General features: G+C 37.9%; 2 protein-coding genes across 3 annotated transcripts; both read left to right on the forward strand.

Moving 5' to 3' along the window:
* The first annotated feature begins 1,018 nt into the window (after nucleotides 1-1,018).
* LOC137184910 (uncharacterized) lies at nucleotides 1,019-6,519 on the forward strand. Its single transcript, XM_067593035.1, has 5 exons — nucleotides 1,019-1,175; nucleotides 1,335-1,457; nucleotides 1,620-1,836; nucleotides 2,797-2,966; nucleotides 6,006-6,519. The coding sequence occupies exons 1-5, from the start codon at nucleotides 1,149-1,151 to the stop codon at nucleotides 6,057-6,059; spliced, it is 591 nt and encodes a 196-aa protein (XP_067449136.1). The 5' UTR covers nucleotides 1,019-1,148; the 3' UTR covers nucleotides 6,060-6,519.
* Nucleotides 6,520-12,583: 6,064 nt separating this feature from the next.
* On the forward strand, nucleotides 12,584-25,525 carry slc13a3 (solute carrier family 13 member 3). Of its 2 annotated transcripts, none has more exons than XM_067593037.1 (13): nucleotides 12,584-12,861; nucleotides 13,439-13,704; nucleotides 15,028-15,206; nucleotides 15,961-16,030; nucleotides 16,659-16,838; nucleotides 16,951-17,076; nucleotides 17,375-17,467; nucleotides 17,569-17,673; nucleotides 17,809-17,906; nucleotides 18,918-19,030; nucleotides 19,713-19,874; nucleotides 23,457-23,594; nucleotides 23,684-25,525. In XM_067593037.1, exons 1-13 carry the CDS (start codon nucleotides 12,754-12,756, stop codon nucleotides 23,864-23,866), a joined length of 1,821 nt encoding a protein of 606 aa, XP_067449138.1. In that variant the 5' UTR covers nucleotides 12,584-12,753; the 3' UTR covers nucleotides 23,867-25,525. The 2 variants fall into 2 exon arrangements, with proteins under 2 accessions (XP_067449138.1, XP_067449139.1); XM_067593038.1 differs by having other exon boundaries at nucleotides 12,769-12,861; nucleotides 13,612-13,704.
* Nucleotides 25,526-25,871: the final 346 nt, after the last annotated feature.

Below are 25,871 nucleotides of genomic sequence, written 5' to 3' on the forward strand. Positions count from 1 at the left end.
CAGATAAAAAAGCTGTAAAAACCCACTGCACACTCCCTGCTCAGCACCAAACAGCAAACAGACACAATTACCAATTAGCTGGAGTTGTTAGAGAGCAATAACAGAGCAAACAGAGAGTGAATATTAGACTTATATTCACCAAGACAGAAACACGACTCCAAATGAATGATAACGTTGCTGCATAACTGCTGGATGTGCGAATAAGCAACGGTTTGCTAACAAGCTCAACATATTAACTTAAAAGGTGATGATATGTTGATGTTGTGTTCACAACTTGTTTTCGCTGCCCCCAAGTGGCCAAAAAATCAGTTAATGAAGGTTTAAAGCAGCTAATCAATATGTGTATGTTAACAGCGGATCACATGACTACTTGTATTTCGCCATGTTTGTTGCTCATAATGACAAACTCACAGAGAATTATCACCCGTCTGCAGTTCCCCTCAACTCTATGAAGCATTTTAGCATCTTTCAGCTCATTGTTTTGGTTTTACAGACTACAACGTCGCTGTTTAGCTTCACTCTCGCTGCTCTCAGAGTGAACATTTGGCTTCAGTTAGTCAGAAACATATCTCCAAGTAAATGCTGATATTGATCTGTGTCTGCTAGATGTAAAAATAAGCAGCTGTTTACTAACAGCAACACATTTTTAATCTATTCCATGTGCAAGAAACACAATTCAAATATGAACTACTTCTAGGTTATTCTCTATTCTACTATATCCTTATTTCTGATTGCTGTAGTCTTTTATCATGGACCTTTTTTGTCATTTGTATTGTGTCTGTGTGTTTGGTAGTGAAACATTTTAATGTCTCTTGACGTATTGCAATGAATTTCCCATTAATGCTGCTTTTCCGCAGAACTTCCTCTTTGAGACAACAAAAGATTTGAACTGAAGTGACTGCAAGCATTAAGGAAGTGATCTAAATCTATGTTTGTGTTTCCTACTAAAGACAATATGAGCTACAGTAGTAACACGGTAATGATGCACTGCTCCTTGAACACCACATGGTGTCCTCGGATGCTCTTAATAAAACCTTATTGAGTTCAGATGGTGCCCCTTCACAGGAAACTGCGCCTCCATTTCAAGTGAAGTGAGAGTAAAAACACCACTTGTTGCAGCACACTCAGTGACAGATGAAATGTAAAAGATGTTCCAGACAGTCCTGCTCATTAAGGTGAGTTAAAGCTGACTTTTATATAATTATTACAATTCAAGCTTGTAATATAACAATATTTTACTGATAATCTAATCCAATATGAACAGAAGCAGTCGCGTGTGTTGGTGATCTGTACACTGATAAAGTATTTCATCCTGTCTGGTTTGATTATATCAGCTGCTGTTGGTGCATTACACAACCCAGAGTCAGACATATTATCATGCAGACTGCAATACCGATGTTTCACTGAAGTGTTCAGATAACATTGGCATGAATTTCATCTCAATTGCATGGTACAAGGTCAGTTATATTCACCCATTTCAGGCTTTCAGACATAAATTCAAGCTACATTATGTTAAATACTAACAAAAATACTTTTCGTTTCATCTCGTATGTCTCTGACTTTCATTTAATTTGATGTGGAGATCTGACAACTCTGTTTTTGGTTGTTACTTCTAACAGTTCATCAACAAGAAAAAATGTGGCATCATCAGGAGAGGGCCAGGTATAAACTCCACACAGCGCTACAACTTCACTCGTCCCACCGAGTTTGGAGAGAGTTTCGGGAGTCTGTTTCTACCCAGTGTGACACCTGAAGATTCGGGGATCTACGAGTGTGCCATCAGCGCAAACATAGGGGGTCAAAATCTGAATCATGAAATCAATCTGACGGTTCATGGTAAGCCTTGAATTTAATTTCCACCACCCTGATGCTTTCACTGGCTTGATCTGAACTGAGCTACACAAATATCTGTAGAATATGGGGACATTTTCTTTCATCTCATCTCTAAACTCTGGATTTATAAAGCAGTCACACAATGTTAATGGTTATTTTCCTTCATATGTGACAGTTAAAGATCGCAGGATACAATATCTCTTTTAACAGTTGCATACATACAATTACATAGTAATTATTAGTAGCATGTCATCAAATTATCCAGTTACCCTATGAGTTCTGTGTCTTTTGAACTGTAAATAATCTAATGAACAGTTACAAGATTGGGATTAAATTAATTTACTTGTTGAACAGCTAGACATTTAACCATATGCATATTGTGTGGTTGTTCATGTGAAAATACGTTGACAGGAAAAGATGATTAAGTACATGACTAATGCAGCATTCCTGAAACCAAGAGTGAGACTAAACTGAATAACTTTATCAAAATAATCTGAATTTATCCAAATAATCTGACAGACAAAGCAACATATGTAAGCAACTTCATCTGGTAAAAAAAAACTTCATGATCCAGACTTTTCCATTTTAACCCAATTTTTCTGCCTCTGCAAAAACATGTGGCGCCACATCAAAAAGCAGGAAACACACTTTAAGATGATCCATCTCCTCAAGCACACATAACATTTTCCTTTCCACTGTGACATGTTTTTGCATTTTCCATATATACATATTCTCCATGCATTCAAAATAAAATATATTCCAACAGAAAATGTCTTAAGAACGTGGAATTTCATCATAGAAATTTTGTGAAATTGTCCGCTAAGCTTTTTTTAAGATCAAAACTGTAATCTTAAACGAGATATACGTGTAAAACAATGACTTCTGTAATAGATTTACACCATTTTGTTTCTCATTTTCACACTGATGACCTATATTTTTGTGTTTCATTTTGTCTAAATACAGCATGTATGACCCAGCCTAACCTGACAACAAGGACAAATGCATTGAACGCGACTCAGGAACCTGACCCGCCCTGCCCTCGAAACGATAAGGACCTGCCAGTTATGTGGTGCATTTTTGGCTATGTGGCAGTCGGCTTCACCAAAATTATTTTATCACTAATCAGCATTTGGGTAAATAAACTCTATTTATCTGCACACACTTTATGGATTTGTTACAGGTTATAAAACAAACATGGTCATGTGAAGTCAATTCATTTATAGAATACATAACCAAAGAGTTTACAGGTAGATTATTAAAATGAAAATAAATAGAAATTTAGGATGAAAAGGAGTAATCAGTCAAAAGATTCTGAGATCTCAGTCCGGAGGTGAAGGAGAAATTCTTTTTTCTTTTTTAGGATTATTTTTTTCAGCCTTTGAATTAATTTGATAGTTTAAAGTGGAGAAAGACAGGAAACAGGGGTAGAGAGGTGGGTATGACATGCATCAAAGGTCCGTTGTGAGAATCGAATCGCGCACGCCGCAGCCACATGGCATGTGTCAAAACCAGTAGGCCACTCGGGCACCCGCAAATCAAATCTTGAATAATGTGATAATGTGGCGTTCGATCATTGGCAGAACAGATGGTCACACTGAGCCTGACCGCATCCTGTTACACAACACAAGAGCCACAGACACAATGGCTTTCCTGCTAGAGACTCCTTCTTATCCAACTTATGAACCCAGGTCTTGTCCTGCTTGTCCTTAGCTTGTTGAATGAGCCACCAAACAAACATTCACCAAGGAAAAGTCCACGACTTAAGTCAGTTAGCTGGCTAAATAGCCAATTAGCTGCCCAGCTGCAGCACGTTAAACAGCATGTAAATGTAAACGATGCAAATGTCACTTTGGACCCGTTAGATGCTGGTTTGGTCATTGCCCTTCAAAATCTCAAATGAGTCGTAGCTACAGCACTGGTCTTGGTTCAAACAACAAGGAGAATTTTTTTTCTTTTTGTATTTTTACTTTTTGTTTTTATTCTAACAATACAAAACTATTAACAATACATTCTACATAACAATCAGTTCTATGTTTTACTGGAAACCAGTCATCTAGTAAAGGGGAAATGTGGTCTCTTTTCTTAGTAGTGACAAGCGTTGCTTCTGCATTTTGGTGAGCTGCAGGCGAGGAAAAGAATACTGACTCCTGCACAAAGAGAGTTGCAGTAATCAAAGCATGAAGAGATAAAAGCATATAAATTAGTTTCAAGGTCCCCCGAAGAGATAAAAGATCTGAGTACAACTGAACAGGAAAACAGAGTTTTTTTGTTTGCCTAATGTTAAGGCATAATCAAAAGTGACAGAGAGATTTCTTGCATGTATGAACATTTGAAGACCAGCGAATGGTGCTTAAACCACTGCTTAAACCACTATGTCTTGCTCTTGTTTAACTGGAGAAAGTTTTGTCCATTCAGCATTTAACAAAAAAAACCATGTATGTCATCTGGTTTTAAGATGAAGTACAGCTGCATATGAGTAGCGTTTTATAAAAGCAGACCTCAGTGGAAGCATGTATAATAAAAATAAAGTAGGACCTAGAATAAATCCTTGAGGAGCACCACAAGAGACAGGTGCAGTGGAAACAAAAAGTTATTATTCTTAACTGAGACTGATTTATACTACTGATGAGAATCAAGTCACTCCAAAAATGTATTGCCTTTATTTACCAACCACATGTTTGAGAAAGTTGAGAGAAGGATCAATCATTTCGAAAGCAGCAGATGTATGGAAGTAAATCAATGACAAAAGACTGGAGTGAGCAAAAAAACCCTCCAAAAAACAGATTTGAGCGCTGTTCAAGTCAACATTTGAGAGCATGCATGCACAGGTTTAGAGGAGCAGAATTAGATTTGTGGCCAAGTGAAGAAAGTGTTTTACCCTGCAGGGAGGAATAGTGTAACAGAACTTCTCTTGGTCAAAAATATGAAAGCTACTCACTCTTACTTTCAGTTTGATTTGACCTGGAAGTGAATTGTCATCCTGTTACACCTCTTCACAATTTTAAAAATTAAAATGTGTTGCTCAGCCACTAAAATGAGATTCCATTTGTTGGAAAATTTGCTTGTTTTTAAAGGGGACATATCATCATTTTTTTTTTATGATTTTCTGTTATTTTTATACAGTTATGATGTAGGATGTCTATGTTAAATATTATGAAAGAGGTGAAAGAGACAGGAGCTAAAACGGCCTGTTTCAGACAGGGGCTGAACTGAGGGGTTGCATAAAGAGCCAGTATAAGATAAACAGTTTTTTTTTTTGTTTTTTTGTATTTTTTTAATTGAAATCAAGCAAAGATATTCCAGTAGAGCCCCAGAATATAAATATAAAATTGGAAATTAGCATGGCACCTCCCCTTTAAGCCACCATGGAAAAGTTAAATTTATTTAAAACAAATTCATTAAAGAACTTCGTACTTGATTTTTAACATTTCCCCCCCCCCATTTTCATGTCTGTTTAAAAATGACAAATGAAAAACTAGTTTTCAATCGCCCTCCTGCGATCAGAATTTGCCAAAACAGCTGGAGAAAACATGACAGGGAATCTGCACTAATCTGCACACCCAACACTCTCAAAATGTCGATTCGCAGACTGAATAGTGATCACATTTGTTTTATGCTTGCCTTGTTCTTTTGTCATCTATTTGCTTCCATACAGAGAGGTCTAACAGGATCAAAACAGCACGATTCACTGTGGTTGCTGTGGCGTGTACTGAAACGTGACTGGAATTTGTCAGAAATGCTGTTGAAGTCTAAAATGCTAACACGCTGTGAAAAGACAGCTTATACCTGACTTGACAATTATTATCACAAATCCAAGAATAACAATATTTATATAGGCCAACAGTTATATTATTGCTACATTTATTTTATTTTATTTTTTATTAGTTTTTCATGTTTTATCATACAGTACCTGGTGTGAAAACCTTGCATGCTGTACATGAGTAATGCAGTTTGCCTCAGTGTGGAAATATGACACCCTCTTACAATCTGATAGTTGTTGTTCTCTTATATTTGGGAGAATGTAGGCGGGCTCACTCTGAGGTACCATTTCCTCTCACTACAGTCTCTCTCCACATTTAGGTTTTTTTTTTCCTCTATACAAAGTGGGTGGGCTTATTTCCAGTTGAACACCGTATTGATTTGTTGTTTTGTCTCTTTCTGTTATTGTTCAGGTTATTCAAGCCATTCGTGTCAGATCCTCAAGACGAGACCTGTTTAAGTGGTGAAGTTTACTGTCCAAGGGATCCTGTAAATACAAAAACAACTCCTTAAAATCAGCATTTAGATACACGTTTACTTTTTCATACTTTATTTATTGTCTTTAACTTGTTTTCAGAGAGATTGACGTGTGTTTGTGGTAAAACTGGTACTCAGGATGTAAAAATATGCCATGTTTGCAAAACCAGACTGCCACAAAAGAGGTCAACTCAACCAACAAAGGGTCTAGAGTTTGTCATAACTTAACAGAAACAGCAATAAGAAGATGTATTGCTTCTGGAGGAACACAGGTAGCCGTAAACACCATGGACACACTGCCCCACATGTACACAGCATCTATTGTAATATATCATAACTGAATTCTAATACATTATATATGATTTATAACTAGTTCATCTAAACAGACTTCTGATGTTTTAATGCAACTGTGATACATTTAAATTGTTCAGCAATAAAATATAAAATATTCTTTGTTTAATTGTGTTGTTGTTAAATGTAAAATGATTCATTTGCTTTTTATGACAAAATTAAAAAAAAAAAAAAAGCTATAAAGGCTCAAGCTTGTGGTTTTCACTCACCGCACATTATCTTTAAGTTCCTACCATAAATCAAGTTTTCAAAGTATCACCCTTACAAGAGTGACACCACAGATACCGATAAACATTCTTTCATAGAGTTAAGATATATCATCACATCACACTTTCTTTGTTATATGTTGAGGTCATATCTTGAGGTCAGTCTAGTTCCTGGTTAACAAGTGAAGTGAAACCAAAGCTCAGCGTGACAGACGTTGCATAGGTACTTTCCCTGTTGGGGGGTAAACAAATCCAGCAGCTTCAGATACTTTCCTGCAGCCACCTAGAGTAAAACCCTCCAGTCATCGCAGAGGATTGAACCTCCACCACTGAGCTCACCTCTGGTTTCAAAGTCAGACTAATACAGGAAATACATGAAACGGATCACAGCCTTTTGTAAATATCGATTTGGGATCATACACTGAGCGAGGCGTCTCACTGAGAGGAGCTCAGCAGGCAGCCTTTGGAAAATAATGTGCACAGATCACCACCTACTGGCAAATCCTCAGACAACAACCACCACCACCACAGTCAACTGAATCATCAGGATTTATGAATGCTGCCATTTTAAAACTGTGTTTAAAGAATTTAAATCTTTCGGATTTGCTCTGGGAAAATGATGGAGCCTGAAGTGTGTCAGTGGAATAATTATAAGCTTTTACAGTGTTTAAAAAACAATTATAAACTGATTATTTAAATGTACTGTTAAATTAAAGCTGCAAGCAGCGTTGAACGGGCCTTCGCTCCCTTGCGCATGTCAGGGCGCGGTGCAGTCCAAGGGCTTCTGTCACGGGCATGTAGATGTCTCCGGACCTGGGCTGACAGGTCTGACTTTACAAACATGTAAAGTTTGGTGTGACCGGAGCATGTACAATAAAGTTATAGCAATTTCCTCTGTCATGGCGAAACATCAAATCTCAACGGTGTGAGGATGACAATTTTCTGCAGGGTCATGTCTGTCCTCCTCACCCCTGTGTCATCAAAATTATGCAAGTTTTGGGCTCTTTCACTGTGATTTCAATTAATAATTTGAAAACTCACCTTCACCTCCTAATTTTCATCAAGTCCATTTTTAGAAAAGGAAAGACTTTTAACGCACATGACCTGGTCAAAGTTTGATTGAAATGTGTACTGTCAGGTGTGGAGAGACAATAAGTAACTGCAGCTGGACACAGAAAAACAATTATAAACTGATTATTTAAATGTTCTGTTAAATTATGTATTAATGACCAATTTACCAAAGCAAAGTAAAATAAATACATTTAAAAAAGTTATTAAATGTTCTTATTCTGTCTTTTGAATAAATAATTTAATTTCAAAAAGGAATCACAAGGTTAGTCTTGAAAAGGATTTTAAATTTTACCTCAACATCAATTTATTTCCAACCTTATTTAAAGAAACAGGTTATAAACAATAACAGAGACCATGGGCTGAAAATGTGGAGTGAATTAAAGTTGAATAAACCTTTTTTTCATGAAAACATGTTGACCTTTCAAACACAGATGTAACTAATAACAGAATTAATTGCTGCATTTCATTAAAATAATTGCCAGACCAGAGTCATTGTTAATGTTATGATTTCCACCTGTGCTTGTGCTGCTATGACAAGTCAAAATATCTGCTGTTAAAAAAGGTCAATGAATCTGATTCATTTGGGAATGATAAAGCTACAAGAGTGCTCCGATGCCAACAAAGCTGTCAAGTTTCAGGTTAGCGCAGTTTATTCCGAGAAAAATGGTACGTGAAGACTTTTGACAGTGAAGAAAAGAATAACCGGTGATGCTCTGCAAGAAAACACATCAGTCAAAGTCCTGCTCTCGAGTTCAGTGTAGTGAGAGAACCTTTTGTCTTTTGTGTGTAAAAACTGTCACAGTTTGGGAAAAATTTAACTTGCATTTCCTATCAGCACCAACAGGCATGAATTAGAAACATACGGAAACATGTCATTCATATTCTTGATAATGCTATTTCAGTAAAACTCTTCTTGGCTCCAAATATCGTTACAAGTTGATAAATAATGCTGCAAATGTTTATGTCGAGGAAGGTCTTGAATTTTTTCCAGTTTCCAAATGGGGTTACAAGAGAAAAGTTTGTGAACTACTGAGTTTAGATGTTCCTGTGGATCTGTGCCATGTGACTCGATGTACTGACAACTGAGAAAACGGAGAGATAAGAGGAGCATGTATCCTGAGCCGAGGATGTGACAGCATCTGTCAAGATGATGTAATGTAAGAACCTGATTGCAACCTACCGAGGAACTTATGGTTTCTTGATTCCTTACAGGACTTGGAGATTTTGTTTAGAACTTCAACCCCCCTCTTCTTCATCATCTGCTGCTGTTCGGCTCTTTACAGCTACAGTATGTCTGTTTTTTTTCTTATATTTTTAGTTGAAATATGCTCCACAATATATCTTAATGTGGAGCGGAGATAGCAAAGGCTTCTGTGATCCAGGCTCATTGAACAGGCTTGCAGCAGTACCTACCGAGATATTCCCTTCTCAAGTTTTTAAGCACGTCTCGCTCTTTTAACCAATCAGAGAAGGTTAAATTAAGTCAGGGGTGGGAGCTCACGGCTGTCAATCAATATGTGAACATATTTCTGACTTACTATTCCTCCTGTACCGATGCTCCAAACTAGCACCAGTCACTGTAATACATTACTATAGCTTACTCACAGGCATTAGTCGAATTGAAGAACTCTGTGACTTCCAGTGCCTGGAGAGAAATCAATACATATGGAGTATCAGGAGTATTTTCTTTTATCTATCTCTATCTGCTGTAATCAGCAGAATGACTTAATTTGCCTGTGCTTTCCAAAACCGTTAGAAATCACTGTTAAAAGATAATTATGTTTTATGATGTGACAATGCTGTGTTTAAGGTCTGGTTCGGTTTAGGCACTAAAACCACTTGGTTAGGTTAGGGAAAGATCATGGTTTGGATTAAAATGATCATTATGTTTAGGTTGTGATGTGGGTTAAAGTTACCACTTTCTTAAAATTAGGTGACCACCGTCGCTATGGCTACAATAATAACCACAGGGTAAAGATTAGGGGATGATGGTAGTTACGGTTTTTAAAAACTGTCCCAATTCATTGTTGGAAATAGGAAATGAACAGCGGTCTCTTGTTGCAGAGTCCACTGTTGGATTAATGCCTCCATCCACCCAGCCCATCACCTCCAAATGAGGAAATTTGTAAACATATACGTCATCTTAACTGCGCCACAGCTCCGGGTCATAATTACAGCTGCTAGGTAGCATCTGTTACTCAAACCTAACTATAGGTCATTTTTGGGCAATTGACAGTAGAAACTACAGTCTTGAGAAATGGGCTTCCTCAACTCAGGCTGAAAATTGGTATTGATTGCCCAGTTGCCACACCTGAGCAAGTGTTTACATCGTTCTTGTAATTCAGAGTCAGATAAAGACACTCCGGGGGTCAAGGAAAGCCAAGTCAGCATGGCGGATACAATGAATCATGAAGTAACTACGGAGGCTCTTTGTGATTGTTTCCATGACCTTCTTATGGACCCCTACAGGCATCTGTTTACATCTGTTAAACTTTAAACACTTCACCAATCCGTCATCCTCCTTTTCCTGTTGCTTTTCCCCATGAAATTGATGCCTTGAATTAAAGCTCATAATCCTCCTGTTGTTCCAAGAGTTTTTTTTCCCACAGAACAAAGGCCTGAACTGACCCAAATCTTGCCATGTTCTTACTGTAAGTGTATCATGAGGTATCAGAGCCACCATGTGCAGGCACAGGAAGTCATTCACACCTTGTGGATGTTGTGACCTCAAAGATAAGAAGGAATGGCTGGCGCAGTTAATAATGTCTCATATCTTTTTAGAGCCTTTTAGAATCCTCGACCCTTGACAAACACTGCAGCTTTCAAGTTGTCCTGACCTTTACAGGTCCTCATGATTAGGGCATTTATAGAGTCTGGTCCAACCTTCCAAAGGACCCAAATATGTTCAAAGGCTTGATGTTTCTCTCCAACAGTGGAAAGCATTTGTGTTGAGGATCCTGGCTTTCATGCTTCAACATATTCATCCTAAAAGAGACAAGCATTTGGTTTGACAGGGTTGTGAAGAGGCCACAAAATATTGGCCAGTGGACACTTCAAGAAGTATTTGCTGAACTGAACAATAATACTGCTTTGCTCCTGGGATGAGTTTTTCTTGGTTGCATGGATTTAGACAGAACAATGTGCACTTCATTAAACTGTTTTGCAATGCTTTTTTCTGAATCAAATGCTGCATACCATACAAATGACTGCAAGTTTTCTGTTTTATCTGTCAGATCTTTCTTTATACACATCGTATTTCCCAAGAATATTAAGCTCTAACAAATTTCCAGGATCATCTCTCTCTCTGTACCTTTTTTTTATGGGAATGTATTTACTTTTTTTGAAAGAATATCAGAATATTTTTCCACATTCAAATGTATTATTAAAATGCATTGATGACACCTACATTTTGTAATATATTTTATTTAAAGTAGTTTGAATGTCCGTACTGTACTAAGGATATAATTATTAGAATATAAGTGTTGGTAACACTTTATTTTACAGGTCCCACACTTATCTGGTAATTTTCTGGGTAATTTTCTGATGTGTAGCTGTTCAAGGGACATTTCACAGAAAGGACAATGTAATTTGGTGCTAATTATTAGGAAAATAGCAAAAGTGTTTAGTTTGTTAATACCCAGTCATTGTATTTGGGTTTATAAACAAAAAAGAGATTCTTAACATTTATTTGACTGACTTGAGGTCCACTTAGTAATCAAGTAAACCAAATGCTAATAACTGTAGCATATTTGGTGTTTTCTAAAAACTCTATCGTAAGTGAGTACCAAATGTACCACCTGATTATTTTCCCATATACAACCAAATGAGATTTACCAGGAAATGTCTTCAGAAGTAATTTTACGACATTTTGTTGTTGTTAGCCATGTTAGCCAGGTGCTCTATGGACGGCAATGTCCGTCACTTCACCTCCTGTTCAACTATTGGATAGATTGCCATGAAATTTGATGCAGAGATTCATGGTCCCCTGAGGATGACGCCTACTGACTTTGGTGATCCTCTAACTTTTCCTGTAGTGGCACCATGAGGTTTTGTGGGGATTGTCTCAACAACTATTTGATTGATTGCCATGAAATTTGGTACAGACCTTCACGTCCCCAGAAGGGGGAGAAGGGACTGTAAATCCACCGCGCTAACCAAGCTAGCAGCAAGCAGCTAGCAACTAGTGTTAGGGTCAGCTCCACCCTCTCGTCCAAATATGGCCACTTCTGGCTCCAAAAATCAAAGATGGTGAAGGTCAAAATGCAAACTCAAGGCTTCAAAACGGGAAGTTTGTCACGGTGGCTACGTCCATTATATTTTATAGTCTATGATTTAGACTTTATTTTATTTATTTAACTTATTTACATTTAGTCTTGTTGTATGAGCATCAGTAAATTTCTTATTAGTAGATTTCTTATTTATTTATTCATATTTTTAATAATATTTCATGTTTATGCTAGGTTATATGATACACGTTTCTTGAGTTTTACTCACATTCTTGTCCATAAAATGAAATGTGTGATTAAAATTGTCTTTTATTTAAGAAAAAGCAGGTTTTTTTAAAGTTCACATTTACTGTGCATGGACTTTAGCTGAAACAGTTTGTCAGTTGAAAAAAATGAGATTTTTTGTAAATTTTCCCCAAATAAATAAATCAATAAATTCTGGGGCTGACCATTAAAGGGTTAAGCTCCACTGAGAAATCAGGGTGCAAAAAATGTGGAGAACCACCGACCAAAAACAGCAACCCAATAAACCCAATAAACATGACAGAGAGACCAGCGGTCTGTCAGTATGTGTTCGAGCTTTGCAGATGCTCTCTAAAGATGCACCACTCCTCTTGTCTGTGTGGGAGAGGCCTACTGGTGGAAAACCTGACAGAAAGCTGACTATCCCGCTTAACTATTTGACACCACCGTATGAGGAGTTAACCTGTAGCAAAGCGTGTAGTTAATCTTCTCTACACACTGCCAGAGGCTTCAAAGTGCAGCCCAACAGGCTCCTCTCAGTCAGTCTAGAGCTTTTTCCCCTAAACGGAGCAAACTTCACTCTGGAGATGAAAATATCAGTTGTATCTAAGAAGCTGTGGTGCACCCACAAACAGCTGATCCTCGTGCTTACTCCACTTATTTTTCTGCCTATACCTTTTACTCTACCGGAAAAGGTGAGTGATTTTTTTTACTCTATATGATTTCACGTGTGCATTTTCCATGAATAAATGAATTTCTTTGATTCATAACACAAAGGCTAAAACTGTTCTCCCTATTAAGAACATATTACAAGGGCACAGGCAAGAGATTTGTGTATTTATTTATTTCTCAGTTACTTTAACCATGACTTTATTTGTTTTCATTCATCAAGAACAGCTCACTAATCAGCTTTAATTAAGCCTCAGGGTGCCAGAGTTTTCCAAGACTGACTAAACAAAATTAAAATGTTTTTTGTTTGATTACATTCTACCATTAGACTGAGAAACTGAAGGAATGTCGGTCTAAAAGATTAAATATTAAGCGAGTATTTGCCATTAAATTTACGCCATACAGTGCACTGATCACATGGCTGCTTTCTCTTTCTCTTTGACACACACACACAGAAATTTTATTTTTGAATGGCTGCTGTATCACTAATCCACCACCTGTGAAACACAATTCTGTAATTTGATTGCTTTCTGCGTGTGACATTTTCCTCCTGATGTTGAAGTCAGCTAATATTAATTAACAACCGTACTGTTTCTCTTTTAGGAAGGGAAATGTCTTTATGTGGTGGTGGTGATGGCGATGTACTGGTGCACAGAGGCCCTTCCTCTGGCTGTCACCGCCATGCTTCCAGTCTGCCTCTTTCCAACACTGGGAATTCTTCCGTCCAAAAAAGTCTGCCCTCAGTACTTCCTTGAAACCAACTTTCTCTTCCTCAGCGGTCTTGTGATGGCGTCATCCATTGAGGAGTGGGGACTCCATCGCAGAATAGCCCTAAAGGTCCTCACTATTGTCGGAGTAAAACCAGCCTGGTGAGAAAATATCTTTACTGGATGGGCATTTAAAGGAAAAGTCTATATTTTTTTGCTATTGATTTTTTGTTATTGACCATGAAAAGCTCATAACCAACAATCTTATGATCAACAATCCTGATATATCTTATTCCTCTGTGCCATAGAGCTCCATTGTTGCCCAAAGAAATTAAAAAACACATCAATGAGCCATATCGTTGCATTGGGTGACATTTTCCTTCATTACCATCGCCCTCCTTTTGCTATCCTGTTTTCCATACTGTAATTTTGTTATCGTCGTCTATTCTGTACACACAATAATGCACATCTGTCTGTCCTGGAAGAGGAATCCCTCCTCTGTTGCTCTTCCTGGAGTTTCTTCCATTTTTTTCTGTGTTTAAGTTTTTTAGGGGGAGTTTTTCCTTAATCAAAGGAGCTAGACTTGCTAGCACATCAAATTCACAAATGAAAATAGTCCCCAACAAAGGCACTATTTACTCTTGCTAGAGTCAAGTTTGCTGAAAACTATTGATGTATATATTTGTGACCCTTTTTAAAAAGTGTACATCTTTAATCTTCATGGGCCAAGGGCTTAAAGGAGTTCACAACTTTTCAAGTCTGTCTTAAAACAACATTCAGGTGTCCATATGAACACTGAAAGAGGTTTTCCTCACTGTAATCACTCCTCCTGTTCATACTGGCTATTAAAAGATCCCTTTCAAATGCACTTTTAATGTAAGTGATGGAGCCCAAAATCCACAGTGTGTCCAAAAATGCGTTTAAAAGTTGATCTGACACTTATATGAGGCTTCAGCAGTCTGAGTTAGTCATATCAAGTGGATATCTGCCACATTTACAGTCTTTTTGGCATCAAATTCCCTCTTTGTGTTTCCCTGTTCAGCTGCGGTGCAAATATAATAACAAAAATAGGAACTTTGGCACTAAAAAGACAGTAACATTGAAAGATATCTACGTGATTTGATTAACTTGGACAGCTGAAGCTTCATATTAGCTTCAGATAAACTTTTAAATACATTTTTGCACAGAAGGACTGTGGGTTTTGGCCCCAATCACCTCCATTGTTCATTTGGGCTCCTGACTGTTGTTTCAAGACAGACTTAAAAAATTGGAAGGGGAAGTCAGAAATATTTAGAAAAAGACTAATACATCGCTGGTTTTAGTCTTTTCACAGGATCTGTTGACAATTGTTGAAGATACAGAATAACATCAGCCTTATCATTGTGAGAATGTTCCTTATTCCAAAAAGACTTTCTTCCAAGTCAGCAGCCATGATTCAGATTATTGTTACTGACTTGAGATTGTGGATTGAATTATTTTTTCCAGGCTCATACTGGGAATGATGATGACCTCGTCCTTCCTGTCCATGTGGCTCAGCAACACAGCGACAACAGCCATGATGCTCCCTATTGCCAACGCCATCCTGGAGAGTCTGTTTGGAGATCTGGAGACCCTGAAACAAAATTGCAAGGCCACAGAGAACTCTGAGAGTGATATCGTTAACGGTATGTTGCATATTCTTACGCTTTTACTGACAACTGATCAGTATTGAAATATTTTTATGTATAATGTGAAAGGTGTCACCTGTTGCACCTGGCTCTACAGAGCATTTTAGCATCTTTCAGCTCACTTAACTGTCACTGTCACCACTCTCATCGCAGTGGGTGGCTGTTTTCACCAAAAGATCTCAAATAAACCCACTGTACTCTATCTGTCCACCACTGAACAGTGGACAGACAAAGTTAGCGACCATCTGGGAAACATAGTGGAGCATTTAGCTGCAAAAGAGCCAGATATTCCCCCTCAGGAGATGGTGGAGACCAAAACAGAGCTAAAAGGAGAGTGAATACTGGGCTAATATTCATCAAGTGTCCAGAAACAAAACTCCAAATGAACAATAATGTTGCTCCATATTTGCTGGATGTGGAAATAAGCAACTGATTGCAAACAACTTCATTGTTGGTGTTGTGGTACAGTTTGTTCTGCTGCCCCCAAGTGACCAAAAAATCAATTAATGTGGGTTTAGGTTTACTGTCAAATGTGTCCACAGACAGTGAAGATGGTTGTTATATTTTTCTGACCTTGTCTGCGTGAGCTTTTAATATGTAATCTAAGATACGAACTTTGAACAGTTTTTACTCCGAGTTCTCAGACACAAAGTTAGTCAATATTTAAGTAGTAATTGATTAAGGATTCTGGATTGACTGGATTACTGTTTTCTAGTTTATCAACTCTTTGCTTCACATCAATCTATTTCAGGTCAGTCTACTGTCAAGTTGCATTCACTGCCCTCAGTGCCCACGGAAAAACAAATACTATCAATAGACGGGTAAGAAGAACAGTGCGATCTTTTGACACCATACTTTACATCCTTCATCATCTAACTCTTTCCAGCCCAGAGTTAGATAAGAAGGTAAATATCACTCTCATATTTGACCAGTAAATATAAGACTACAGCAAGTAGACCTTTTTGCATAAAGACTGGCAACAGGGGGAAACAGCTAACCCGGGTCTGTCTGAAGCTACCAAAATCCAAGAAATAATCTGGCACATAAACCCCCATAAAACTTGTCATTTTAACACTTTGTTTTTGTTAAGGATTAAACAAACAAGATATAATGTGGTAATTAGTGAGCTTTAGAGGTGTTTTTGGGCACATTTTGTTACCTTGCGACAGAGCCAGGCTAGCTGTTCTCCCCTGTTTCCAGTCTTTGTGCTAAGCTAAGCCTGTTGGCAGTAGTTTCATATTTTAAGGACAGACATGAGTGTGGTATCAGTCTTCTTGTCTAACTCTCAGCAAGAATGTGAATACTGTAACTGTATTTCCTAAAGTGAAACTATCATATTGTTTTTTGGCTTACACAATCCCATGTTTATCTCCTCCAAACGCTGGTGTGGTTTATGTAATAATCCTCTGTTCATATAAAATAACGATAAGTCTCTTAAAACCTCTAAAGGGTGGATGGGATGGAGCAGGGTGACGTGAGGACAGCTGAGGAGATCCGGTCTGAGTCGCAGTATCAGCTGAAGGTGTGGAAAGGATTTTTGATCTGTATTCCTTACGCAGCCAGTATCGGAGGGACCGCCACGCTGACGGGCACGGCGCCTAACCTCATCCTGATTGGACAGCTGAAAAGGTAACTTTTTTATTTTTGTGCTTAGCATTCAAACAGAACACTGAGTCTTTCTCACACAAAAAAAAAAAACAATCCTTTTCAGCTGTTTAAAATCAACTCTTTTGTTTCATAGCTATTTTCCAGACTGTGACCTCATCAATTTTGGCTCCTGGTTTGCGTTCGCTTTCCCGCTCATGCTTCTCTTCCTGTTTTTGGGATGGATATGGATCTCGTTTCTCTTCGGGGGATTGAATACACGGTATTGTCGTGTCATTTGCTTATTTCAGAGAGTATTACATTTTAGTCACTCATGTTAAATTGATACGTCTATTGATATTACTGCCATGAAAAGCTTCGCCACCCTGCAAACACAGCTTTTAAAAACCAAAACGTCATGATTGTGGTTTTAATTGAATTGGAGCGACATTTTATTGTCTTTTGTTTTTCTTTAGAGATATGGACTAATATTCTTCTCTCAGTTCTTAAAATCCATGTTACACAGTTTCAAAACTATCTTTCTCTTTCTATTTCTATCTTTTTTTTTTAATTTTATGCAGATTGTGCTTCAAGAAACATGACCGACGAGCCCAGGCAGAGGCCAGAGCCAAGGCTCTCATAGAGGAAGATTACAGAAAACTAGGGCCCATAAAGTGAGGACTCGTGTATGTCTTCAAATCTCATGCGAAAGAGGGTGAATTAGTACATTTCTTTGGCAGATCGTTTGACTTTAACTGTACATGCTCAATTTCAGTTTTGCAGAGGGATCCATCGCTTTCTTTTTTATACTGTTTGCCGTTCTCCTGTTCACGAGGGATCCCAAATTTGTCACTGGGTGGTCTGTGTTTTTTAAAAAAGGGTAAGAAAACATGCCATTGTTTGCTTGTGATAATAACTCCTCTGTTTGTAAATGATCACAGAATCTACACCTTTAGATGCCTGTTAATGATCTTTTTTTTTTTGTTCATTATCATTACCTCTTGTTGTCCTGCAGGTACGTGTCAGACGCAGTCACAGGTGTGATCATCGTGTCTATATTGTTCTTCTTCCCCTCACAGAAACCCTCTCTTAGCTGGTGGTTCGACCCTCAAGGTCAGTGAGCTCTTAAACAACCAACCTGTAAAGGAATGCATTTAGTTAACAAGAAATAATACTCACTCTGATTAACATTTGAATCTATTAATCGAAAATGTATGATTGGTAGTATACTGACACCATGAATAAACAAGAATGATAAGATTTGTCTCATATAAAGTTCCATAAAAAGGAACAATGTGAGCATATCATCCATCAAAGAGACAGTTAGCAGCTTTTTTATGGAGGTTGCATCAAGTCAAAAGTTAATATCGATGACCAAGTATTTGAGAAATAATTAATGATATTTATGTCTTTCTCTGCACAGCATTTGCAAAATACTGGAAATAAGCTGAGGAATGTTAATATTGTAGATTAGGGAGTCTGAGTAAATTTCCCGTCTGGATGTGAGACTATAGTTTCTCTGTTTCTGTGATTAGAATAATCTCTGGAAACTATGTCACCACACTTTGGGGTTTTTGTTTGTGCGTATGTGTGTGTGTGTGTGTGTGTGTGTGTGTGTGTGTGTGTCTGTGTGTGTGTGTCTGTGTGTGTGGGCATGCTCACGACTGTATGCACGTGTTTTGAGTGTGTTGGAGACACGTGTGTGAGATTGTGTATATTATGTTCAGCTGGTCAAATAAACCACTGGACACAAGCAAAAACAAAAAAAAAAGCAAATCATGGGGTTCACTTGTCCCTCTCAATGTAGGTGAATTTTAGATTTTCTATTTTTGTGTTGTAACTCATATTTATGTTGTTCTGTTGAGAATTAAATTAGTTATTGATTAAAGATTACCTAAACTGTAAAATGCATCTACTGTATGTGCAGGAAGTAGAAGAGACATTGTTTATAAGGTTAAAGTTTAACTGATAACATTCTTCGAACATTATCTGCAGTCACTTTTGATGTTGTAGGAAACATTGCAACATCACAGCTTTATATGAAATTATATTTTACCACATATTATATCAAATTATTCAATTAAAACCTAGTTCTTTATTGTTTCTTCCCATATTTTTCCTCAGCTTCAAACACTCCGTACGTCCCTCTCTTATCATGGAAGAAAGCTCAGGACTCCGTTCCCTGGAATATCATCCTGTTGCTCGGAGGTGGCTTCGCTATGGCCAAAGCTTGTGAGGTAAAGATGCTGGTCATAAACCTGTGTGCGTAACGACGTCAGGGTCGTTGAGTTTACATGTGCTCTCATGTTTCTTAAAGTCCCCCTTCACTCAAAAATGTGTTTTGCTTATTGTTACATCACATGTTTGAGCTTCGCTGTGCAGAGTAACGTATGTGCAGTTTGACACTTAAAAGGCTCTTTTTACGTTTATCTGCTGAAGGGAGAAAGTTTCTCTGTGCTCAACTTAAATCAGCGTTGAACACGTGTTTTTAGGAGATGATTTTGTGACATCATAATTAGTTTGGAGACATCTTATATCCAGTGGTTTAACTTTTGAAATGAACAATATCAGCATACCCAAAGATACTGGATTTTATTGAAGAATTTTTTTTTAGCAGTTTAACTGAACAGTTTTATGGGAAAACCATGTCAGACACACATTATTATTTAAAGCAGAGTATTTTATATATATAAGAGTGTTTGGAGGGGATTTTCAAAGTTTAGTTTGTTCGTAGTTTGTTAAATTGCTCATAGGTGTAAAAGTTTACATGTCATTAGTCTGTGTAATAAATCATGTCTTCCCTCTCTCCTGTTTGCTCAGTGCTGCTCTGCTCTGCTCCGCTCAGTGTGGTTCTGCCCTCCACTTTGCTTTATTATGTTGTGATTTGATCTTTGACCTCGATCTTGTGGCGTTTGGCAGGAATCTGGACTCGCCTCCTGGATCGGAGGCCACCTCCAGCCTTTGGCCGAAGTCCCTCCTGCTGCAGCTGTGATTTTGATCACAGCCTTCTTGGCCTGTTTCACTGAATTCGCCAGCAACACTGCCACCATTATCATATTTTTACCCGTCATTGCTGAACTGGTAAGACTGGTGTTCAAGGTAATATAGCTGTAATGAAGCTGCTGATGAAGATGACAGTCAGGAAGACCAAAAAAAAGTGTTATAAGATGAAGCACTGGAAACTTGTGAACTGGACAGGGAACATGATTTGTCACTGACCTCCACCTTAATGTTAGTGAAAGGCTTAGTAGGCTTGTTAAACTCTTGCAATAGATGCTGTTACGTTTCCAGCTTGTTGGACATTAACTGCTATTGTCAGTAATCATTATCTGGAATTTTTGTACTTTGCAATTGTGCTTATACTGCAAAGTACTCAGTCAGAGAATCGTTTACAGGATGTATAGGGAGGTTTGGTGACTCTCGTTCAAAACTTTAAACTCATTGAACTACAAACACTCATGATTTCTCTTAAAGAGTTACAGAATTACAGAAGAACATATTTTTTCACTTATGTCTAGTGGTATTACATACCATTACATGTTGTATATAGCCATGCAGGTTTTGGTTTCAAAGGTTCATATTTGAACTACTCTCAACCGCAGAAATAGTCTCTATGAAAACCATTGACTGTGTTTCATGTGTAGTAACGGAGTCATATCTGAAAGGAGATTTTGATTTTTCTACATTTCTGAATGTCTTTTTTCCAATGGCCATGAGCACTATTAAAGAAATAAAAGCTCCTCCACTGTATTGGAGTGAAGGAAGAAATCTCAGAGATGGATCTGGACAGATTAAACCAATCTGTTGCAATCTGTTGGTTCACCACTTTGGTCCAGACTGAAATATCTCTACAGTTCTTGGATAGATTGTCATGAGACATTCATGGTCCCCAGAAGATGAGGTCCAATGACTGTAGTGATCATCTGACTTTTCATGTAGGGCCACCATGAGGTTGACATCTGTGGTTTTAATTGAAATATCTAAACAACTCTTGGATAAATTACCATAAAGTTTGGTATAAACATCTATTTCACCCTCAGGATGAATTGTAATAACTTTGGTGATCCCCTTCCATCTAGTGCCATCATCAGCTCAATTCTTTTTTTTTTTTCCCAAAAACTTTGGTTTATGACCAAATAACTGTAAAACTAATGACATTCTCTTCAGCCTCAGCTTTAAAGGCAAGGCAAGGCAAGTTTATTTGTATAGCACATTTCAACAATGAGGCACTTCAAAGTGCTTTACATAGAGCATAAAAGGCATTAAAACAGAATATAAAAACAACACAAGTAAAAAGACATATAAAAACAATTAAAAAGTGTTAAGTTTGGAAATAAAAAGAAGCTAAAAAGGGAATAAGACAGATAAAACAAGAGAATGAAAGTAACAGTGCAGTGTAAAATATTAACCCTCAATGTGGTTTAATGAAAGGCAGCCGCAAACAGGAAAGACTTCAGCTGCGATTGGAAAGAACTGAGAGTTGCACCAGATCTACTATCTAGTTTTCGGTTTGTAGATTGTTCCAGATATGTGGAGCATAAAAACTGAACGCTGCTTCACCATGTTTAGTTTTTACTCTGGGGACAGAAAGCAGACCTGTCCCAGACAACCTGAGAGGTCTAGATGGTTCATAATGTAGCAGCAGATCAGAAATGTAGTTAAACCATTCAGTGCTTTATAAACCAACAGCAATATCTTAAAGTCAATTCTTTGACAGACAGGAAGCCAGTGTAAAGATCTGAGAACTGGAGTTATATGATCCACTTTCTTTGTCTTAATGAGGACTCGAGCAGCAGCGCTCTGAATCAGCTGTAGCTGTCTGATCGATTTTTTTAGAGAGACCTGTGAAGACAGCCTTACAATAGTCAAGTCTACTGAAAATAAATGCAGGACAAGTTTTTCCAAATCCTGCTGAGACATAAGTCCTTTAATCCTTGATATATTCTTCAGGTGATAGTAGGCTGACTTTGTAATTGTCTTAATGTGGCTGTTGAAATTCAGGTCTGAGTCCATGATTACACCAAGATTTCTGGCTTGGTTTGTAGTTTTTAACATTATTGATTGAAGCTGAGTGCTGACTTTTAAACGTTCTTCCTTGGCTCCAAAAAACAATTACTTCAGTTTCGTCTTTGTTTAACTGAAGAAAATTCTGGCACATCCAATCATTGATTTGTTCAATGCACTTACTAAGTGCTTGTATTGGACCATAGTCTCTTGGTGATACGGTTATGTAAAAGAGAGGAAAGAGTACTCCACCGATTTAGCATTGTACGCTCTCACCCACTCCGTCATGCACTGGTCATGCACAAGAGCGCCTTCAGTAACAGACCGATACCACCTCAGTGCAGCAAGGAACACCACAGGAAATCTTTCCTGCTGGTGGCCATTAATCTTCGTAACTCATCTACCTCCCGCTGATAGACTGATGGCAGTGACCTTGGTTTCTTAGTGATTGGATTACCATTACCATGATGTGGGATTATACTCTGTTCTGGGACTAGTCATTGGACACTTTACTTTCACCATGGAACTTTCTGATATATACAGTAGTTTTTATTATATTAAATTTTAGTATAGTCAATTTATTTACTTATGGACCTGACCACTGCACAGATTGCACATTTGCTATTGTTATTGATATTGGAGTTGATTGTTCTCTACTTTGTTTGATACTGATAAATATTTTTTCTTTTTCTCTACCTAATACTTTGCAACCTTGCAACTGTTGCACACTAATTTCCCTTATCTAACTTCCCGTTACCTCACCTTACCTCACACCTACAGCTTTGATGGACTCACAATGGGCGGTTTTTTAAAAGAAAATATCAAAATTGATCTTTTTTATTCCATGCATTTTAATTTTTAGACAGTTTAGTCTGAGAAAAATGGGGTCTGTGGTGCTAGTAGCTGCTAATGTAACACTGAGCTACTAGCCTCTAGCAGAGATGAGGATCAGGCTACAGAGGTCTGGTAACCACACTTCTCTCTAATTCCACACCCACAAATGTTTCTCATTTCCAAACTTGCAGTCTTCAGCCGCAACTGAAACTGACTCAACTGAGATCATTTGAGGCAGTTTATCAGATTTCACAAAGCTTTCTCTGCAGACACAAAAGGCTTTATACGACTGTTTCACATGTGTAATAGCAGCACTCCCCAACACTTGTAAACAGACTTTGATTTGTAAAATCACCCTTTTTCTTTGTGTTTAGTGCTAGTAAACTAAGATGGTGAACATGGTAAATATTGTGTCTACTAATGTCAGCATTGTGACTGTGAACATGTTAGTGTTTTGACGTTAGCATTTAGCTCAAAGCACCACTGTGCACAAGTACAGCCTCACAGAGCTGCTAGCATGGCGGCAGACTCTTAGTCTTGTTACAATACACAACCTATTATTTTCACGATGGCACCGTTACGTCAAACCAAACATAAGATCAATATTTCCCCTGTGGCTGAGCCCATCATATTTAGTATCTTTGGAGATCTTAAGGTCTTGACTAGAATATAAAGTTTGTCTGTTTAAACAACGCTTGTCCATATACAGTAACATTTGTAGTAATGGCCCCAACAAAAGAGGTTTTAAAAAGTCTGTTACCAGTGCAACTGGAATATTTACATTCTATCCTGACATTTTTTTGGCCTTTATGTTTGTTTCTGTAGGCTATTCGTATCTCAGTGAACCCTCTGTACTTCATGATACCTGCAACTGTAGGATGTTCGTACGCCTTCATGCTGCCAGTCTCTACACCACCCAACTCCATTGCCTTTGCATCCGGGCATCTCATGGTCAAAGACATGGTAAGATCTTTTCATCAGCACTAAAAGCATATTATGCATAAATTACAGTTCATCACTCATCGTTATGTTTTCTAACCCTGTCCTCTCAGGTGAAGACTGGCTGTGTCATGAATGTCCTGGGCATCCTATCAGTCTCTCTGGCGATGAACACGTGGGGCGTCGCCATGTTTAACTTGAACACGTATCCAGAATGGGCTCAACCCTTCAACAAGTCGGCTGTTGTTACTGATGTGCATCTCTCATCTGTTCAGTCGCTCAACGCTACTCTCTGATCACTCTCCGAATGAGCACAGAGGAAGTTTCAGGAGATTGTATAAAGATTTAACACTAAACAGGGACAAAAGTCTGTCTGTAGACGTCTACTCTGTGTCACTAAAATGTCAGAGCACTCTGGGAGCCTCAGCTGTTACCCGATTAATGATTAATTTAAGTGTCTTTTTAGGCTCTTGAGTGTCAATATTTCATGCTGTGAGCTATTAATTTTGGCACACTCCAAGTTTTAAGTTACAAGTTGCATTTTGTTACTCTCTGCCTTCTTAAAACTGGTCAGGTGAGACATTTAACCTCAACAACAACAGCAACTGCAACAGCTCGAGCTCTGCAAAGTTTTGTTTTTTTTAATATATATATTGAGAAACTGCTGTCAGACTGCAGCATGTGCTGTTTGTGTTGATGCTACTAGGCTGACCTCTGCTGGAAGAATGAAAGAGACCTCGGTGAATAATCCTTTAAAAAAATATATTTTTGGTTGAAATCAATAAGAGATCATGTTACTTGTTTATGTATGATATGGCGCATGTTTAGTGGCCAAAGCCATGACACATGAACAGTATTTTAAATCTTTTCTATATTAGAGTATGAATCCTGACTAATGAATGTGTAAATTTTTGTTACAAAGTGATTTGCATTCGTATAGCTGCTGTTACACCTCAAATAAATTGTTTGAGTTTGTATTATGATAATTTAGTTGCATGTAGTTTCCATATTCGCTTCTAATGAGCGCACAAAGCAGGTTTATTGTTAAGAGAAGGACTTTTTTTTGCATCAGAATCTATAAAAACAGCTAAATCGTGTTTTTGATTTTAATAGAAACAACCAAATTCAACCCTCAGTCCTCAGGTTGTGATTAGCTGCTGCAGGTTTAACACACATTTTAACACATTTTGTCTCCTGCACACACAAAGAGTACATAGGTCATAAAGTCCTTACAATGTTTGTTTGGTGTTGTAAACTGTCTGAAGTCACAAGGCCGACAACAATGGTTAACTTGTGCAAGGCTGCGGTGGTTACTCAGTGTTAGCAGGGTCATTGCAAATCATCCTGTAGCATTTTAATGCCAAACTATAAAACTGAGAACTCAACCAAAACCCACAGACTGTGACAGGATGTAGCGAGCTGTGTGCACAACACAAACACCTTTGAAAACTACAATTTGAACCAAAGCTGATTTATATTTTTGCTTTTTGAGAATCTAGACAGATTAAAAATATTTATTATTCAGATATTTGGCATATGCATTTTTGTATTAATCAGAACTGAAACTTAATTTTCTCTCTGGTGACACATGAGATTTTTTTTTTATTCACATATCTTTTACCACTACACGTGACTTGTAGAGATATAGTGTGGTGTGTTGTGTTGAGAGAGTGTCTAAGAAATGTTTGATATTCTGTGAGGCTCTAACATTGATTTATATTTGTTTTGTTAATTTCTATCCTGATACAACAACAACAAATCTCTTTTTTCAGCTTGTTAATTGTTGGAAAAAAGTGCAGCAGTCATTTTTATATTCTTGTGTCGAAACATAGAACAGAAACAGTTCAGTAATGAGCCTGAATGCAGGCGAACATCAATGATGTGTGAAGGTGTCCTTTCATTTTCATGCTGTACAATTCAATAAACTGAGTGTGATCACACTGGCATATACATCATCACAGTTTCATTGCTGACTGAAACAAAGACCACAAATCACGCCACACTTTAATATCCTACTGGCACTCCAAAACCGCACTTGGGTTGGTGTGACCTGTGTCACATTATGAGTGTGTGCCTGTGTCATTCCTCTACATATGATCTTGTGTCATGTATGGTTGACAGAAGAGTCTTTCCCACGAGGGAGCTTGTAGGCGAGCCACAAACTTCAACATGACAGTGACTGTTCAAGGAAGTTCCTCTTTTAATTTGCACAGTCCTCACTTCGCTTCCCAAACCTGTTTATCCTAAAGATCATAATTTCATAGACACAATGAAGTTCATCACAGAGAAGGTTATTATCCC

The sequence above is a fragment of the Thunnus thynnus genome, chromosome 6, assembly GCF_963924715.1.
Source record: "Thunnus thynnus chromosome 6, fThuThy2.1, whole genome shotgun sequence".
NCBI lineage: Eukaryota > Metazoa > Chordata > Actinopteri > Scombriformes > Scombridae > Thunnus > Thunnus thynnus.

What these genes read in the sequence shown, in the direction of transcription:
- LOC137184910 (XM_067593035.1), top strand. Translation starts at nt 1,149, where the DNA reads ATGTTCCAGACAGTCCTGCTCATTAAG. An exon ending in AGACAGTCCTGCTCATTAAG is followed by an intron (nt 1,176 to 1,334) that starts GTGAGTTAAAGC and finishes TGATTATATCAG; the next exon opens with CTGCTGTTGGTGCATTACAC. An exon ending in TATCACTAATCAGCATTTGG is followed by an intron (nt 2,967 to 6,005) that starts GTAAATAAACTC and finishes GTTATTGTTCAG; the next exon opens with GTTATTCAAGCCATTCGTGT.
- slc13a3 (XM_067593037.1), top strand. Translation starts at nt 12,754, where the DNA reads ATGAAAATATCAGTTGTATCTAAGAAGCTGTGGTGCACCCACAAACAG. An exon ending in TGAGAGTGATATCGTTAACG is followed by an intron (nt 15,207 to 15,960) that starts GTATGTTGCATA and finishes AATCTATTTCAG; the next exon opens with GTCAGTCTACTGTCAAGTTG. An exon ending in TCTGTGTTTTTTAAAAAAGG is followed by an intron (nt 17,674 to 17,808) that starts GTAAGAAAACAT and finishes GTTGTCCTGCAG; the next exon opens with GTACGTGTCAGACGCAGTCA.